At 45.1% G+C, this 19,233-nt stretch overlaps 1 protein-coding gene across 1 annotated transcript in view; it reads right to left on the bottom strand.

The window, feature by feature from the left end:
* Window positions 1-15,309, bottom strand: part of IGF2R (insulin like growth factor 2 receptor) — a 60,887-nt gene extending 45,578 nt beyond the window's left edge. The window contains exons 1-3 of the mRNA XM_075499085.1: window positions 15,047-15,309; window positions 6,562-6,695; window positions 268-392 (exon numbers count right to left, since the gene is read on the bottom strand). Of these exons, the coding sequence (XP_075355200.1) occupies window positions 268-392; window positions 6,562-6,695; window positions 15,047-15,294 (507 nt within the window). The 5' untranslated portion in view covers window positions 15,295-15,309. The remainder of the gene's footprint in view (window positions 1-267; window positions 393-6,561; window positions 6,696-15,046) is intronic.
* Window positions 15,310-19,233: the final 3,924 nt, after the last annotated feature.

Here is a 19,233-nt window from a genome sequence, read left to right as displayed (position 1 = left end):
AGTGCAATCCTTGTAAAAACATTAAAGACCCAGAAGAGCCCGTGATCAGAGCTAAGTTGCAGATCTGCAATTATTTTCTACCGAGACTGAATTTTGAAAGCCACAGTAGATAATGACCTTAATTTGGTACTAAAACCAATTTGGCTCCTCCTTAAGCTATGAAGCTCAGTAATTAGTACATCCACAAGTACAGCAAGTCTCCTTAAAAAGCAAGTTAGAAGTAATTGCCATTTCCATTGAAGATAAGAACATGTGATTTAGACTTACCAGTGTTTTCCCACACAGGAAGTTAATGTTGCTTTGAATTTGGTGCTGACTGCCTTGCTGCAAGCAGTCACGTGTAGTGTTGAGTTCCAGAAGAGTGTTAGAAACTTTTTGCAAGCCTAAGTCACCTAGGGTTTAAGAAAAAAAAAAGAAAACAAGGGTTATCACAAAACAGTGCCTTCACAGAAGCTCAACAGACAGGCTCTAATTTCAAGCACTGAGCAGCACAAGACGTACTAGTCCACTTGAAGACAGTCTTTGAACAGCGTACAACTGAAGACCTTCCTTGAGGTTCTTGCGATTTGGAAGACTAGATCCAAGTTAATATAGTGTTTGATATCCCTAATCACACTTCTACTTTCTCAAAGCTTTTTAGCAAACACTTTGAATGTTAAGAAGCCCAACAGCAGGTGCCACTACAAACTAGTCACTCACTGCCTTAGGAACAAGGGACTCCATCAGAAAACTGTTACCGACTAGTTTCAAGTACCACAATTCACTCCTTCCTCCCACCAGCTTCTATTTATCAGTTTTTTAGCCTTTAAGCCATTTATACAAATAACATCAGCACAATGTGAGAGAGAGTCTATCATAGAATGGTTTGGGGTGGAAGGGACCTTTACAGGTCCTGCAATGAACAGGGACATCTTCAACTAGATCAGGTTGCTCAGAGCCCCATCCAACCTGACCTTGAATGTTTCCAGGGATGGGGCATCTACCACCTCTCTGGGCAACCTGTTCCACTGTTTCACCACCTTCACTGTAAAAAAAAAAAAAAAAAATCTTCCTTTTATCTAGTCTGAATCTATCCTCCTTTAGTTTAAAACCATTACCCCTTGTCCTATCACAACAGGCCCTGCTAAAAAGTTTGTCCTCATCTTTCCTATAAGCCCCCTTTAAGTACTGAAAGGCTGCAATAAGGTCTCCCCAGAACCTTCTCTTCTCCAGGCTGAAGAACCCCAACTCTCTCAGCCTGGCCTCAGAGGAGAGGTGCTCCAGCCCTCGGATCATCTTCGTGGCCCTCCTCTGGACCCGCTCCAACAGGTCCATGTCTTTCCTTGCTGGGGGCCCCAGAGCTGGACACAGTACTCCAGGTGGGGTCTCACCAGAGCGGAGCAGAGGGGCAGAATCACCTCCCTCAACCTGCTGGTCACACTTTTTATGCAGCCCAGGATACGGTTGGCTTTCTGGGCTGCATGTGCACATTGCCAGCTCTAGTTAGACCTTAATCTTAAGTCTACTTAATGAAGAACTCATTGGTGCCTGGGCATAGCCACTTTACTGGCATTGCCTGCAGACAAACCCAACACAGATCCACTGCCTCAGTGCATGTGCCCCTGCAGCTCCCACCCCCTTTAGCACAGCCTGCATGCTGCATGAAGGCTGGGGTCAGTGCTGCGTCACTGCGCACCCCTCTCCTCCCCAGCACCTGACACAAAGGGGGAAAGGTGCAGCACATTTCAAGTCATGATGAACAGCAGCTCAGGCCACTGAAATGTTCCTGCTCAGACCTATTTTGGTTAGCATTAAGCACCAAGCCCTTTTAGATCTAGCATGCCAACTCCACCCTATCCGTTTTTGACAGGTAGATTTTAATTCTGCACAGAGTTTGGGTTGAACTATAGAGAATGCTATAAAATATGAGTATTGACCAGCTTGCCCCTTTCCATTTTTGTTGATGTCTACACTAGGGAGAAAGCAAGTCAAATCTGTCATGACTGCAGACAACAGCTTTGCACCTAGGCCAGACATTGTTTCATCTTAAAAACACACTCGCTGGAACTTTGCCCAGCCTGTTATCTCCTCACTCAAGTCAAGCACTACACTCAAGTAATATAGTCTTGAGAGCAAAAGGAGCAGAAGTAAGCAAACTGGGCAGGAAGAGGGTACAAGAACCTCAAAAATACAGTCAAGGCAATATTCTGCAGAAACACTATTCCAGGCACCCATACTCAAGGCTATTACCAGCTGCGAGTGCTTCTCTTAGTGATGGGCACTGTTTGGCATCTTTCCAAAAAGTTCCCCAGCACTATTTTTCAATCCTGCAAAGGAACTGGAAGAGGTCCATTTGTGAGTTTCTGATGATCATCGGCTGCATTGAACTGTAGCAGAGAGAAAGCGACTATAGCCACCAAACTTGCAGGTGAAGCTGAAACGGTGGCAGTCAGAACGGAAGCTGGATGCTAACCCACACGGCATACCCTCAGTAGCTCAGGGCTCTTCTATTCATGCTGCATATGCTTACGCTAACTGCGTTACAGGAAGGCACATTAAGATGCTCATACCTAAGCAGCCTTTCACAGCACTCCCTGTATAACCAGGGTGACAAGTATTACAGACCTTTCAATAACCCTCCGCCTTCTCAAAGGAAGGTAAGAGTGGAGACATGCCAGCCCAGAAGAACGGCAGCACAGACTAAACCCGTACATGCACGCATGTGCACAGGCTGAGAACCTGCAACAGTGGAGCATGGTACCACCACCGCGGTTCAGTGCCACCTTCCAGGCACCTGGACACTGTCACTGTTTCATGCTTTTTGTATTTGCTGGCACTCTTGTTATCAAAAGGCTATCTTCAGGTTTTAAGACTTCCAGCACTGGTGCTGACAAAGGTGCCATGCGGCCCTTTTAAACCTAAGAGCTACACGCTACTTTGAGAGCAAGATTTCTACTTATCACATCATTGCTTAGAAGATGCTGGCAAAGTGTCCTCTTTTCTTCCCTAAATTAGCAGAAGGAAGCCAACACAACTTTCTAGTCAAAAGAGCTGTGTATAGTAACAATATGCACACATTATTAAAAACTCTCTGGTTATAAATATACACAGTTTTAAGTCCCAACTTAGCAGAAAACTTATGGCAGCACCATCTGAGGACTTACCTCAATGCTCTGTAAGCATTAGTTTTCTCTCAAATCAGAGAAAAAACTACATTGCTCTAAAGGTCATGTGAGCAGATTCCAATTTCCTTAGTTAAAGTGATATTCAAGAAAAATCAAGTTAAGTCAGTACATCTTGTTTATTACAGGCCAACATGCATGCTCTCCTCCCCACTGCATGCTTAAAACTAGTTTGGGAACTTGCTAAAAGTTTTAGCAAGAATCTCTTCAGTGGCACGTGACTCCTCCCATCCCTGCTCACAGAGCGGGTAGTCTCATGAACCATCCCCTCACACCATCAGCTTCCTATAAGCTTCCTTCCAGAGCACCAGTTCTGCAACCACCTCTTCCATAACATCAAGCTCTCTCTTCAATGATCACTCATGTTTCTTCATGACTTTAGAGATGCACTCCTTCCACAAAGTAACACACTAAAATCGGCTAGTACAGCTCACAAAAATTAGTGCCAGATACTTCATATTACACAGTTGTACTAAATCAGTATCAAAGGCACTGTCCACACCTTTTACTCATTGACTCCGTTATCTGTTCAGCTGTTTGGAAGGAGAAAGGCAATAATGGAACACATCCAATCAGTTGTCCAGAAGAAGGGGGCATTTAGGTGGCAGCTATTATTTCATGTCCAGTCCTTCTACTGCAGCTGCACAAAGCACACGTTCCACCACTCGGGTTAACAAACAGTTATGGTAATATTTCCGCTTTTAATTTTAGTAGTAGTTCAGCTAAATAGCACACCAGTCACTAGGTGCCACACTAAGTTACATAAGTACCACATCATTTCTATCCTCACTGACATTCAAGAACTAAGCATTTGCCTACACCTTGAAAACTTCAAAGGTCAATCAATGAAGCTGAAGAGCTTTTTCCAGGAGAGGCCTTTGGGGTCTCAACACCAACACTGGTACATCACACTGACACACAGTTAACGTTAGCCACAAGGCTTCCTTTGGATACAGACTGATCACAGCCACAGAGCATTCGGCCTTACCCCCTATTACAGCTGAGATCAACAAACAGAACCAGCTCTATAGCTGTTATCTCTTGCATAGCTGGTATTCAAAAGCAAAACTATTGTTTGCAGTAAAAGCTTCTTTCTGAGAGAATTAAGAAGAGATCTGATTAAGCCCTTATTTGAAGGAATCTTACAACTTAGCAAAGTTTATCAGCTGGCAAATTGCCCTTCTTCCCCCAAATCAAAGTCCTTCAGCTGCATTCAACTTTCGCATACAAGTAATCTCATATCAGTTGGATTGCTTGAAGACATTATGCAGCTTAGCTCCCACGTAACTGGAATCTACACTGGGAGTCTACATCTGCCTAAACGTGGATTAAGGAGATTCCTCTTTTCTCATTAAGAGTGATTTTTTTTTTTTTTTTTGACAAACAAGAGGCTCAATAATCCATTAGCATGATCTCAACTCAGTGTGATGGTGCTGAAGCTCCAATGCAACTAGAGGCAGTACAATGAAGCATGGCAGGGATCACTAATAAGCCTCAGACTTACCATGAAAAAGAACAAAAACTTAGACAATTTGACCAATAAAACAAAGCAAAATTCAACGTCGATGTTAACTGCACTGCCTTGATTTCTTAATTTATTGCAGGACGGTTAAAAACATATCTTTCTTGAACAGGATTTGTGGCTTAACCCTCAAGAATCAGTTCAAACAGCCTCTGCAAGACCAAGTGATGATTGTTGCCAAATCCTCTTCCACCCAGTAACAGTCAGGCAATAATACACTCAAGGTGTGCATACAGCGGAATATTTGATACTGTTCATGGTCGTCACCCACCTCTGTTCTCCCTTCCTCTTTCCACAAGAAGCATGGAACAAAACCTACACAATTCTCTAGGTCTCACACTTCCCTGGGGAGAACAAGCTTCCTCAACCTGCCACATTCCACTCTCAGTCAAAAAAGCATGTTGAAACAGATGCCCAGATGCTGCTTCCTTTTGTAATCCACAGGCAGCTGAAGCCTCAACCACATACGAGTTGAGACCCACATCAGCAGGAAACAAAATTCTTGCTGTACATTTTAGGAATGAAACACATTAATAGCATCAAGTGGTCTACTGAGATGTCATGCTCCTCAGAATAGAAGATGCTACTATATGCAACTGCAGTTTGAACTCAGATGCATCTAATCGGTCATCCCAGAAAACTCTGGAGCTTGGATATACTGCTCTACATAAAAAAACCATGCAGCTGTGAACTGAGATATACTTTTATTCATGCACCCAGTGATTTTATAAGCCTGGGTCACAACACTAGTAGTTTGTTTGAAAAGCACTGAGTGACCACAGCCTGAAACCAAAGTACCTCTACAGTTAATGGAGAGGGGTAGGGAGAATGGAGGCTAATCAACTGCTGTGCATCTGCATACAGGTGGGAATCATCTTCCTCCTCACCATCTTCCAGCAGTTCAAGCTCAAACACTTTTATTGAAGACTCATAGCTTCTCATAAGAGCTGTCTGCCAATGGAAAGAAAGATTGGCAAGCATGTTAGATTCAGACTTCAGATCTGCTGGACTAAGAGGCAGACTGAAGAGATATTACTCTTCAGAAAACTATTGCTTTATGCTATTAGAAGTAACAGTCAACTATCAGAAAACCTCTTCATCAGTACTTATTTGTTATTGTTTCATTAGCTGAAGCACAGAAGCAACCTTGAAAGCGACAAGCATCCATGAAAATAAGCACACAAATACTGTTCAGAGCACAAGCTGCTTCTGATTGATGAAACCATGTGCAAGCATGTGTATAGGAATATGCCAGTTTCATATTTAGATCAGCATGCAGAAGTCCACTGCTCCTCAGAATACCAAGGACATCTGTGAACTACTGAAGCAGCCACCAGATTTGATGAAGTGTAACTGAAAAGAGAGGACTGCATGTAATTGACTTCCTTTCTGTGTGTAACAACTTAGATGACAGCCCAGAAGCTTAGCAAGACTCCAAGACTGCATGACAGTAACTTGACTCTGAACAACCCTAACCCTTGAGTTGATGTAACATCAGGCTAGGCTGTGATATAGTTTAGAGCTATAACTCAAGCTTTATCCTGTGTTTGGTATCAAGCTTCAAACAAGGCTGTGCACAGGGCATATCCTGCCACAAGTAGATACACTTATTTCTACTTGAGATAGCCTTGCACAGTTTCACACTAGTGTACAGTTAACTAGAGCATAAGATAAGTTTCACTGTCCTGTGAAGTGATTATCTGCAATCAGATCACGTTTTCCCAAATCTCCCCAGTAAATCTACAACACGATAAAGTTTTACACTGTTCTGAGAAGAAAAAAATCTTTGCTAACATGTCAAAGTATGCAATAGTGCAAAAAGACTATACACTAACATGACTCTGAACTACTAATGAGGAAAGACACTTGTTTACTTACCTACGGACAGATAGGTCTTCTTATTGATGTCATATGCACAGACTGCACTTGATCTTCCACACTCTTCAACACCAAAACAGAAGTTTATTTTATAAAGCACATGTTTGTCTGCATCAATTGCTTCCCATGTGTAACTGAAAAGAAAAAAAAGCCTGTCAGGCTGTCCTGGTTTCAGCTGAGACAGAGTTAATTTTCTTCGTAGCTCTCTCCCCCATCCCACTGAGGGGGAGTGAGCGAGCGACTGCGTGGTGCTTAGTTGCCGGCTGGGGCTAAACCACGACACAGGCGGTATTCATATTGTCTGCACTGCCGTCCTCTGGACACCAGTCCCTGAAATAACCCAGTCACAAAGCTAAGAGCACCACTAACCCTAGTTTTCTATTCATGATCTATATCCGTAAATACCAGATGTAATTTTTACTGTGTTGGGACCAAGAACAAAACAGATTTAACCACTTGAGGAATGAATATCAGGTCCATTTTCCCCTTTCTTGAACACCCAACCGCCCATTCTTCCCACTCAAATCTCTGTGAAGGCCACTCTGACTAGGTATATCACAGGTGGTGAACCTTTTTCCTTGAGAGCCCGATAAACTTCTCAAACATCTTTGGCAGGCTGCACATTACTGCACTTTATCGACACCCAATAACAGTGGCAGAAGTGCTAAGTCTAAGTGGAATAGAACAGCCAGCCACATCCTGCCTGCCAGCAGCGGAGCCACCTACCTTCAGGGCCAAAATTGCAGTTGAGATTCTCACAGCATTCAGACTGAAAGATGCCAATAATGCTTATTAGGGCCTATCTGCACCTTTATGCATTTTATATATGTATCTATCTCAATATTGAAAGGACTGTTTCTGAAGGGTGATGTCAGAAGCTGGAAAGCAAGCAGATCTATCCACGAGAGACTCAGTGAAAGATCACACTAGCTAGCTACAGCCATATCAGAACATCAGCTGTCTAAAAACTGATAAAAGGAACATGAAGCTCTGGTTAAATACAATGGGGAATAAATCAGTGTAAAAGAAGAAAAAAAATTAAATGCCGTGTAGTTCAGAGGTAGAGCAAGGATTCGTTTCCCTCATAGCAAGCACTGAGACTGCAGTGAGACGTGGTCAGCCACATCACACACACCACCCAGTTTCAAGGCAGGCCCAGATCAGCCAGTTTGGAATCAGGAGCTCTTTAGACAGCCTGGCTTACTAGCACGGTGCTGTGGCCAAGCTCTGTTAAAAAGGCACAGCTCAGTAAACATTTGCTGTCAGCTTGGCTCAGCTACACCTCTTCTGGTGCTGGCAGCAGCCTGCATCCTCTGGATGGTATTGATTTTTGCAACATAAGAGATTTCCCAGCTTCCCTTTTATCCCAAGTGGAAACTTCAGTAGGATTTAATACAGACTCATCACATCAGAAAACTGAGGACAGCACAGTGACATATTAGGTATTCCCATTATTTACAACCCACACAGGTTTAATGCATCTATCTGACCCATAGAAGCATTCATCTTAATCTACAGATTAGTACCAAATCCAGCGAGGGAGCTCCACTCCCCCCTCTCAGCTATCAAGAAATTAGAAGTTGACCAGATGCTTCACCCATAAGGTTTGTTTGCCTTAATCTCTAGCTCGTAGGTGTTGCACCACTTGACATTATCATACCCCAGTTCCCCCCAGGGGGAGAACCCATTCTTGTTCCGCTCTGAAGCCCAGTCCTTGGGTGAGGAAGGGGCAACAGCAGTTCAGCTACTTTACTCTAGATTCCGAGTCCTCTGAGAACTCCTCTCAAATCCGGTGCATCCCATCTCTAATCAAAGAGCCAGCAGTAAGATACCACATACTTTTCCATTTAATTACTGACTACAGGGTTCTTGGCTTCTCTGTACTACAGCAGCTGTATTAGTTTCAGTCTGCTAATGGCTGGAACAAGTTAGGGACAACTACAAGACAGTTCGGAAAAAAAAAAAAAAGAAAATCTTTATATCCTAATTATATTGGGATATATAAAGGCTCAAATATAATAATATAAGGCTCAAAAAAATAACTTACCAGGTACTGAGTCATTACCCAAAACACCAATAAAATTACTTTTTAATCAGATTCAAGGACTGTGTCTCAATCCTAGACAAATACTTGCCATTATTCTTTCCTCATAAGCGGGCAGAGCTGACATTTTACAATCATACTGATTAGTTCTCTGAGCTAGTTTCTTGCATTTCTGAAGTGGATAAGGACAATCCCGACACAGCATGATGATGAGAATTAAGCTACAGTACAGAATAACCAAAGTTCAGCAATGGAAGAAAGCAGAAAAAAAAGGTAGAAGAACCTGACTACCTTCAAGGGCTCTGAAAACAGCAAGAGATTAAGACTAAAGCCAGTTTTACCTCCAGGAGAAAATGTATTTCAATCAAAACACAATTTCTTCACAATGAAGCCCCAGAAAGTTAGCATTTCACTGAAAAATTCCCAAGGGCTCCAGTACTCCTTTTTGACTGGTTTTGGAAGGTGACAAAAAGGTAACATATAATACTAAGGCACAAAGTTTTTGATCAAGCTACAGTGTTCTTCAGTGTGGTGTGGTTTTTTTTGTTTTTTTGGTTTGGTTTTTTTTTGTTTTTTTGTTTTTTTTTTTTTAGAAAACTTGCAAGTTAAAATCTGTTTGTGAACTGAACAAGAATCTAAGTCCTTCACACAATAAATTATCACTCTACGAGAGATTAAGGGGTTTGTTTTCCCAGTTCCATGTTATGAAACAGAGGAAATCAACATCTTCAAGTCTGTTCACCCACATGCCAGAAGCAAAAGAGAAACAAGACAAGCAGCTTACAGACAGAAGCAAAGCAGTCATTGAAGCCAGCCTTTCCCTCCACCCTTTCACAGGCCCCTGGACAGGGAAGGCTGAGGAGTCCTTCAAAACAGTCCACAGAAAGCAAATAAGAAATCTTACGTTTAATCATGTTCCAGACCACACCTTCAGTGGCACACAAAAATGAAAATCTAATGCAGTTTCAGGGTAGTATTACTTTCAAGGAAGTTCAAGGGACTTTTTTTTTTTTATTTTTTTAAATGGGTGGGAGGAACAGGGCAGGATTTTTTCATTGGGAGCAACAGCAGGCTGGATGTAGCCTAAGCAGCTGTTCTCATCAGAGAGATGCAAAATACACTTTCACAGTAAAAGCAAGAATTATTTCTCTCACAGTTAAGATTCCTGGCATTAAATCAGAGCCTGGGAATAGTTTCAATTTGCATGTGCTCTCCTTCCCAATAAGATACAAGATGACCTCTCCGCTGCATCCTATAACAGAAACAATCTGTTGGCAATCACATCGCCCATCCTGACCATGGCTGAGCCACGTGGACCAGCTTCCTCCAGCTGCTCAGCACTCACCTCCACCAGCGGTCATGCCTCATGTAATTACCCCCTCGCCAGGGCCAGCCGAAGTTATCTTGATTGAAGGGCTTAAGCTAGCCCAGATTCAATGCAGTTGAGCTAGTTTAGGGAGCTGTTATACCAACAGCTTTAAAAAGCAACAGCCTTGGTCATGGGGTGGGGTGCGATGCACCCTCTATCCAGGGGGCTCAAAGAGCTGCTACCTTGTAGATGACACCATTCAAGCAGCCATTTCTGGTGCAGTTCAAGATCTGGGCTCAAACATGGCCTCTGCCTTGATTAAAACTGTCAAACAGTTATTTTTGCTGAAGTCACAACATGATGCCTGTTTCCAGATAAACCGAACAGTGAACTAGCCCACATTTAGAGGCCTGAAACATACACCCATGTCAGCCTCAAAAGGCAGGCCCTCCTCCTCTCCCATCCCCTTCTCCCCTGCGTGTTGCTGGCCCCAGCACCCAACACAAGCTGGACCCAGGGACTGCCTTCTCTCAAAATTAACTCAGCAAAAACAACAGGTGCATGTGCATGCGTGTGGAGAGCAGACTGAGCCTGGCCAGTTCCCAGTCTGGCTCGCGGTGGTTTCTGGCCATACACCAGAGGCAGGCAGCGAGGCAGGCAGCGAGGCAGGCAGCGAGGCAGGCAGCGAGGCAGGCAGCGAGGCAGGCAGCGAGGCAGGCAGCGAGGCTCCCCTGCTGGAGGCAGCACCTACCCAGGCCACTGTCGAAAGCAGTTGTGCAAGCAAGGTCCAAATGAGTTACTGGGAATAACCTTGCCTGCAGGTCAGCCTTTCCAGTTATCTAGCTTTGTTTTTAAGACACTGAAGCAACAGCATGAAAAGAAAATTAAACCACTTTTCAGCAAGTCATAAGATCAAAAGAGAGCTCTGCATTTTTTTGACAAAGCAAAGAAGCAACTTATGGAAAAAAAAACACATGAGAAAGGGAAAAGGGATATGAGCATTAGTGAGTCTAGTTTACCTTGCTAATCAGTAACTCAGGCACTGAAGTCAGACAAGGTGCAGATGGCTAACGGCTGTCACAGCACGTGCATCCCCATGCCAGAGCCACTTTGAGGTTTGAGCACCAGTGAACCACTTCAAATGCAACAGAGCGCCAGAAAGACTATTGCTAACATTCTCATAACCATTCTCAAGTTTTGGTTCTCAAACTCTTACCCAAGGGATGACTGCAAGGAAGAAGTGTACATCCTGCTCCAAACAGCTGTAAAGTGTAGTTACAAAGAAACATGCGTTTGCTCCCTAGGGAATGCACTGAAGTAGCGTTACACAGACAACCCAGCACAGAGACAAGGCAACCTACAACCACAGGGTTGGAAAGTGGATCTGTATGTGATTATGCATCCACACAAATTTGTGCCCAGCAGCTCCTCAGCTATCAAAACACTGCAGAGATGAAACTAATACCTGAAGGTCTTTATGAGCAGGTTCAACGAGCATGATCACAGGTAGGCAAGCTCAGGAACAATTTCCAGGATGACCACTTCAAATTTGAAGCTGGCAGCTCAGATCCACTAGTTGCCACAAAAATCACTATTAGATGTGGCTAACATTTTAGCACAAGTATGTATGGTAAAGAAACTTCTATGTCAAAGCAAGTACTCCTTACAGGAAATGAGAGCTTGAATGACACAAGGTACAAAGCTATAGCTATGCTTCAAGAGCTTTTTAATGCCCTACTCATGCTTAGCTCTGCTCTAGCTCACCTGTCACTTTTTCCAACCATCACGCACAGTGCATGTCTTCAGGCAAGTTTTCTTGCATGTGCATCATGCATAATAGCCTTACAGTTACACCACAAGCTGTTGAGCTTTCTCCACCCAAAAAACCTTTGGTCTTTCCGCTACACTGTAAACCACATCTGCTACATCATCTTGCAGAACGCATAAGAAAAGGGATAGCAATTTGAAGTTCAAGTATGCAAGAGCTATAGGAAGCTCAAGTGCTGAGAAATCATGTTTAAGCCATTATAATGGCAGCTTCCCAGGCATGTGAAGCAACCATGTACATATGCAAATAAGTCCAGTAATGACTTATTTAGGACATCTCCCACTTAAATATGTCAAAGCACTTAACAGAGCTGAGCAAGTTCACCTAAAGGTGAACTTCTCTGTACTCAGCACATGCTTCTTCACTAAAGCTAAGCTGAATGCTAAACCCAGGGTTTCCATCAGCACAGAAGAGGACAGTTGTGGTTTCATGACAAAGGCTGAAAAGACAGTGCTTGAATTAATAAAACTGTATGTACAGTCAACCGTAGGAGTTGTGTTATTAAAAACTACAACACTAAATGTAAAGTAGACTTGACTTACAACCTCAAAATTGGAAATTCTGCATAATAGCAATCCTGTGATGCACAGCAGTTTAAGGAGTTTTCCTTCCACTCAGAAGTCTAAAAGTTACAGAAGTTATGCACCAACTCCTACCCTTCCACAGTAGACAAAAACATTACCTGTCATCAAATCATCTCTCATCCAGGGTAGATTACCAGGCAAAACAGCAGGCAGAGGAGGCAGTTTGTATTTGCTGCTCTGCCATCACACTCGAAACATTTCCTGCAATTTTTTTTAAGAGGGGAAGGAAGGTTTTACAGTGACTTCCCTGATGTTACGTGGAAGGTGAACCCAAACTGTGAAGCTTTCTTTTGTTTTTAAAGTACATGGATTTAAAGATCAGTTCACAAAATTAACTCTAACTCCAGAATTTGTTTCTCCTGTGTTGTCACATGAAAGGTATAAGGGGAAGAAGGAAAAACAGGGAAAGACACCAAACTGGCTAGTAACTTCCTATATCCAAACAGTTCCCTGTATTCTTTCCCAGGTGCTCATCCTGCAGCAATCTTGGAGACACCTCTACACAGAAGGTAAAAAGAGAATTCCAATTGCAAGTCACACAACAGCACAGACAGCTGTCGGAGCACACAAGAACAAAGGAGGAAGCATGATGAAACCAGTCACTATAAGCCATGACATTTGACAAAGTTTCATGACAAAGAATGAAAGCTTTTCTTCCTTGCCCAGGCTGTCCAAGCATACCAGCAGTAAGGCTACACGAAACAAGCAGTGAAAACCACTAACTCAAGTTTAAGTAGCCCCATGCCACAGTTCTTGCACAAAACAGTTTTGACACCTTTCCTCCTCCCTGCAAGACAGCTTTCCTACCCTGGGTATCACTCTAGTCTTATTTAAAGGAAAAGTCAGTGCCTCTTCTAATCCCCAACATTTTCCTTCCTCGCCCACCTTTTGACATTCATACACCAGACACAGAGGCTGCTGCTCTGTGGCATAATATGGCAGCTTCACCAGCCGTATTATGCCACACAAAATTCAGGACACTATTTTCTTAACAGTTGTAAAACAAAGCAAAACCTTGTCTTAAGGCAGTGCAAAAACAGGTTGCTCAGGGATTTGTCCTGCACACCCAATGTTGTATCTTTTGGCCGAGACATCAGCCAGTAGTGTAAGTGTTTGCGTTACCTAACTGCATCATCCCTCACTTGGTAGCTTCTTCTGCAACCGTGCCCAAGATGACACTTCACCACCAATCTCCATGGGGCCCTCCCACCTGTCAAACTGCAAGTTCTTGTTTTTTCCTTTACCCATTCTAGATTACTAGGCATAAGTCCTTCAAAGCGGTTTTTCCCACCATGGCAAAACAGCAAGCGCATGTTTTTGAAGCAGTCCATCTTAAAAGGAAAACTGCCAATTACGCTATCTATTCACAATTTATTTTTCACTTGCCAGTAACAAAAGGAAACTAGCTTAAGTAATTTGCATCCAAAAAGAGACCGCATGTCTCTCAATTGCACTACCAAATATTCCTCTAGTCACAGACATGCAACAAAACAAAGACAGACATTGATAGGACTTAATGCTATTCTCAAAATAGGAACTGCTTGAGAATCAAGTAATTTAGGGTAGGGGTGGTTTTGTTTTTTTTTTTTAAATCATTAGAGTCAGAGGAGTTAAATTCCCTCCAGAAGTCACACAATAGTTTCTCATTTCTGTCTCAGTTCTACAATTACAGTGGTCATCTGACAAAACCGCTTTTTGCCACCCTCACGGGTTAATCTTGCAAGTGAACCTACTTTTCCCCTTTTTCATCGTTTAACAGTATCATACCCCAGACTGCGCCAGGAGAGCCTACTCCCTCCAGTGACCCAACCTCTGCCCTCAGTGCTACATCCACTGTGTTACATTGGTGCCTGCCCAGTGCTGCTGATTGAGATAATGTAATCCTGTAAGTACCACTGCATATGCTGGCTAAGTAATGAAGAAATTAAGACTAGCAAGATACTGCTGTCAGACTAAATTCAGGGCTGAATTCAGAGTAGGAACATGCCAAAACATGAAGACTACTGCCATTTCCACGCAGCAGTTCTCATTTCTGGAAGCTTTCTTAACTCCCCTGTAAGTAACTTACTGGAATCTGGCGATACCCTTAGTAAAAACAAGACTATCAAGTGATGCCCCTTCCAAATCGCTCTGGGTTTTTTCACACTGGAACGGATACAGTGACATAACCCAGCAGTCCTGACCGCAGGCGACTTGAACGGAGCAAATCTCCCCATCTTCTCACCTGCAAACTTCCTCTATCTGCAGACAGTCACACGATGAGGTCCCACGGGGGACTGCTCCACGCCGCCAGCCCGCCGACACCCCTCAGCCCACCCTCTGAAGAGACTCACGCAGCTCCGCCGACCTCCCAGGGCGCGATCGCTACAGACCAAGCTTGGTCTTCTGCCTGGGCACACCTGCACGCCCAGCCGCAGCCGCCGCTTCCCCCAACGCTCCCCGGCCTCATGCTCACAGTAACGGGCGACCAAAAGCCCTGCTCAGGCCGCCCCGAGGACGGGGCCCGCCCCGCCGAGCCCCCGGGCTGAGCTCCCGCGCTTCCCGCCCGTTCACACACGGCCCGGCGGAAGGCAGGAGCGAGCACAGGCACCGGGAGAACCCCTCGCCCCGCACTCCGCCGGTTACAGCCCTTCCCCGCAGGAAGGCCCTCTCCAGCCGCCGCGCGTCCCGTCCCGCCCCGCCGGGCCCGCCGGGCCCGCCGGCCGCCCCCCGCTGCCCACCTGCACAGGTCCCGGTAGGCGTCACTCAGGGCCGCGGCGGCCCCGCCGCCTCCCTCCGGCCCGAGGGGCAGCGACAGGAGGACGAGGAGGAGCGGGGCGAGCGCGGCGGCGCGGGGCCGGGCCGGCGCCATGCGGGGGGCGGCGGGTGCCGTGGGTGCCGTGGGTGCCGTGGGCGCGGGCCGGGCCGGGCCGGGCGGACGCGGCTGCCCCGGGACGTCAGGCGGCGCCGGTGACCAGCGGCACGTCATGTGACCCCCGTCCGCCCATTCCCCGGTCACGTGGCCGCCGTCATGTGCGGGCGCGGCGCTCACATGATGCGCCCCTTCCCCTGCGGCGGGGTGGGTGGAGCCTCCCGCCGCCCCCCACCCCTCAGAGGGTCCTGCACGTGCTGGGCGCGCCCTCTGGCCGCCTGCCCCCGCCCCGCGAAGGTGCGCGGGCGCGCGTGTGGGAGGGTGGCCGTTACGCGGCTGCAGCGCTGTGGCGCGGCCCGGCCGGCCGGTCGGTCAGTCAGTCAGTCACTCGGTCAGTCAGTCCGGCCGGGGCGGGTGCGGGACGGCCTCCAGCGCCTAGCGCGAAACACGCGGCCCGGGGTGGCAGCCCTCTGCATCCCCCGCTGTGGGTGTGGGTGTGGGTGTGGGTGTGGGTGCGCGGGGCAGACCTGCTGCCTGCCTCAGCTGCCGCACGGGCAGCTCCGGGGACGGGTCGTCCCTCCTCTGGAGCGCCGGCATCGGGAGGGGCGGACTACCTGCCCTGCCGTGTGCCGTCGGGGGGGAGACTCGAGGGCTTGCGCTGTGCCGGCTGCTGGCTGGCTTTTGGGTGGGGTTAGGTGTGCGGAGGCTCACCCTGTGAAATGCACGGTGAGTGGCACGGTGCCTGAGTCAGAGAGACGCTGTTTGGAAAAAGTTAAATGGGGTTTTAAATAAGTTACTCAAAATGTGCTTGTGAAGTCTTGGGAGAGACCAGAAAATTAAACCCTTTGGGGATGGAGACTGAGGAGGCGATGACAGCAGCGGCGTTGGTTCTATCGCAATAATTACTACCAGAGCAGGGAAGCTGGTGTGGTGTGGAAATTATACCCCGTTTCAAACAGCAGGCAGGAGGGAAGGCTTGCACAAAGCAGCAGTGTCATCAGAGGGAAGTGGAAGAGATGCTGTCCTACTGCCTCTGCCTCCTAGACTATTGAGAAGAGCTAGCCGGCCCCGAGCTTATAGAATAGATTATTTCCAGGATTTAGCAAATTTTAACTGGGGTGCTTAAGATTCAAAAGAGGGACTTGGCATTTAATTTTTATGAAACTGCAGTTAAGCAAAGCACCTTTGAGAGTGGGCAGAAGCATAAAGGTGGGGAGAGTGAAACAAAAATAAAAGTTACACTCATTAAACAGACAGCTGTCTTATTTGTGTGGAGAAATTCTGCTCATTAATTATGAATGCTTTCCAAAAGTCATTTGCACAAAGAAATGCAAAAGGCCTACAACTGAAATAGTTTCTATTTTTCTTGCCCCATTCCCTGACATCCAAAGGAATAAGACAGCACTGCAGGTCTGCCTCTATAGCAGTTTAACTTGATTCCAGGGTGCTGTGATCTACTCCTTTCTTCCTCCTCTCTCTCGGTTACATATTCCACTTCCCTCCTTTTAAGTAGCATTAGTTCTTCTGCAACAGGGCAGTCAGCTGGTTATAGATGCTGATCTGGCTGAAAACTAACATACTATTTTGATTGTTCTAGGTAAGTTTTCAGCAGTATCAATTGCCTGACTTAATTTGGCTCGTTGCATATCTGCACAAACACCGACACCAGCTCAAGAAGGGGGACAGGAAGGCATAGCTGGCGCTGCGGTGGGAGGAGGCCCTGAGTAAGATCAGCTTTAGCTGCTGTGAAATTTCACCTGACCAGAGAAGCCAGAAGTTACAGCTCAAGTCAAGCCAATGGCTCCCCACTGCCATGCGTGGCCTCAGCCCCTGGTCCCCTCTGCCTGTCTGCTTGCACACGATGTGCTGGTACTTGTGTAAAGCCGCTCAACTCAATTCAACCCATTAGTCCAACAGGAAATATCACCTGCTGAAAAAAAAAGGAATAGTTTTCTGCTGGCTCAGCAGTTGTAGCAATTTAGTGAAGTGATGTAATCCTGGTACAAGGGCAGAGGAGCAAGAGGAAGGTAAAGCAGAACAAGGACCGCACCGGTTGGTCTGTTCAGCTGTGGTGGCAACTTAGCTTTTAGAGTTATCACATCCTAACCTCATAGCAATGTCCTCAGCTGATGAAGAGAGGAAGACCTTCAATCTTTACACTGGAAAGAGAGTTGTGACATGAAACAATAATCTCTCTTTGCTCAGAACCTAAGAGAAAAAAAAATAATGAAAAGGACTGGGTAAATGCTGTTATCCTTGGCAGTTTTCTATTACTATATGATGGATTATTGCCAACTCTTGCTCTTTTGTTTTAGCCTTCAGTGGATTCCTTAAAGCTCCAAATCTGATTACCCAAGAATCCCAGTTGTCTGCTTTTAAGGCTCTAGCCTGTAGAGTTCAAAGACAAGCTTGATGGCGTGAACTCAAAGGCTCAAAAGAAGACAAAAGCAGTAGACTAAAGGAATACCAAGTTTGTTATTTCTGTGGTTATGTTTCTTAAACTTTGCTGCTCTGCTGGCAGTACCAGCATCACTCACTCTAGACAAAGCAGTGCAGGTACATAAGACTTACTGGTAAATTCTGTCTCTGCTTACCAAGTTGAATTTAAAAAGTACTGACCACTGCAGACAGCAGTGAGGCAGACATACTGTAGCTTCTGATCTTATTAGCTACCTGAGTTTCTGCAAATAGAGCTTTATTCCTGAAATGATCTTTGTGTACATTTAAGCATGTGAATTACTCCGCTGAAGACAATGTGACTGCTCACCTTGCTAACATTAAGAATGTGTATAAAGATCTGCAGTGTCAGGGCCTGGTAGTGTATAAACAGTTAATGTCAGTTATCTGATAAGAGCTAATTCAAAGTTGTTTACTGACAAAAGAATGAAGAAGTTCATACCAGTTACATTCTTCATTCTGCATACTGCTTTGTATACATAAGCCCCTATATTTGCACAAGGCTCAGAGACTTCGGAGCAGTTTCTTTGCATGCAGAGAAAAGTATGTGAACAGCTACCTAACACGAAGGAAAGAAATTGAAACATCAGAAAAAAAAATCCCAGGAAGAAAGGGAAAAAAACAGAAATTCTACTTTCATCTGCAGTACTAATACATATCCATCAAGCTAACAATGAATCAAAGTTGCAACATAGCAAGGATAGCTGTGGAGCTGCATAAATACTGAAATATACATTGTAAATACAAATACCTTTAAAATAAAATTATAAAGTGAAAGTTTGCAGATTGCAATCCTATGCAAAGCATGCAGATTCCAATCTTGTGACTGTTTCCATTTCCTATATCTTTTCCGTAACTTTTATAATCTGGGGATCCCGTGGTTTTCTCAAGATCCACGGAATTTCTGCCATGTTTAAAGCTACGTACATGCATAAGAATTGGCAGGAGCTATGTGTCAGTCATTTTTGTATCCGAAACTATGTTTTGCAAATAGGCAGGAATGTTTCATTCTGAATATTGTTTATAAATAATAATTTAAATATTTACCACCCATGTTTAATGATATCATCATCTCAGCTAACCAGATACTGTGGGACAGTCTTAAAATACTCTGAAATGTAATCTCATAGTCTTACCCTTTCCTTTTCCTCAGGAGAGGCTCAGCACGATGACTGCTAGTTACGTTGCAGTAAATCCCGGTACACCTGAAACTCATGCTGAAACTTCCAAGATATGGATGGTTTTCAGTAGGCAGGGTGTCATGCATAGGTGATGAATACATGGGTCCTCTACGATTCTTCCTTGCAGCTTGCCAGGTGTCAAATGTCAAATCATTTCGTGTTCTTCTGATTCACAGTCTTGCTTCATGTGGCCAGTATCAGCTGTGCAGTACAGGCTGGCTGAGAGGCAGCTCATTTCTACTGTTATTGTCTCAGTTCCCGTTAACACTCATATCTGATCTCTGTCTTTTCAATAAGTAGGAACAAAAACTCTTTCAGAATCCAGAGGTGGTTTACATTTGATTGTGGGAAATTCTTTCCCCATTGATGTCTGGACAGTTTATTTCTAGCTGTCTGTAAGCTACACTATAATAAAATA

The sequence above is a fragment of the Mycteria americana genome, chromosome 3 (genome assembly GCF_035582795.1).
Source record: "Mycteria americana isolate JAX WOST 10 ecotype Jacksonville Zoo and Gardens chromosome 3, USCA_MyAme_1.0, whole genome shotgun sequence".
Taxonomy (NCBI): domain Eukaryota; kingdom Metazoa; phylum Chordata; class Aves; order Ciconiiformes; family Ciconiidae; genus Mycteria; species Mycteria americana.
This window is presented reverse-complemented; position numbering and strand designations above follow the sequence as displayed.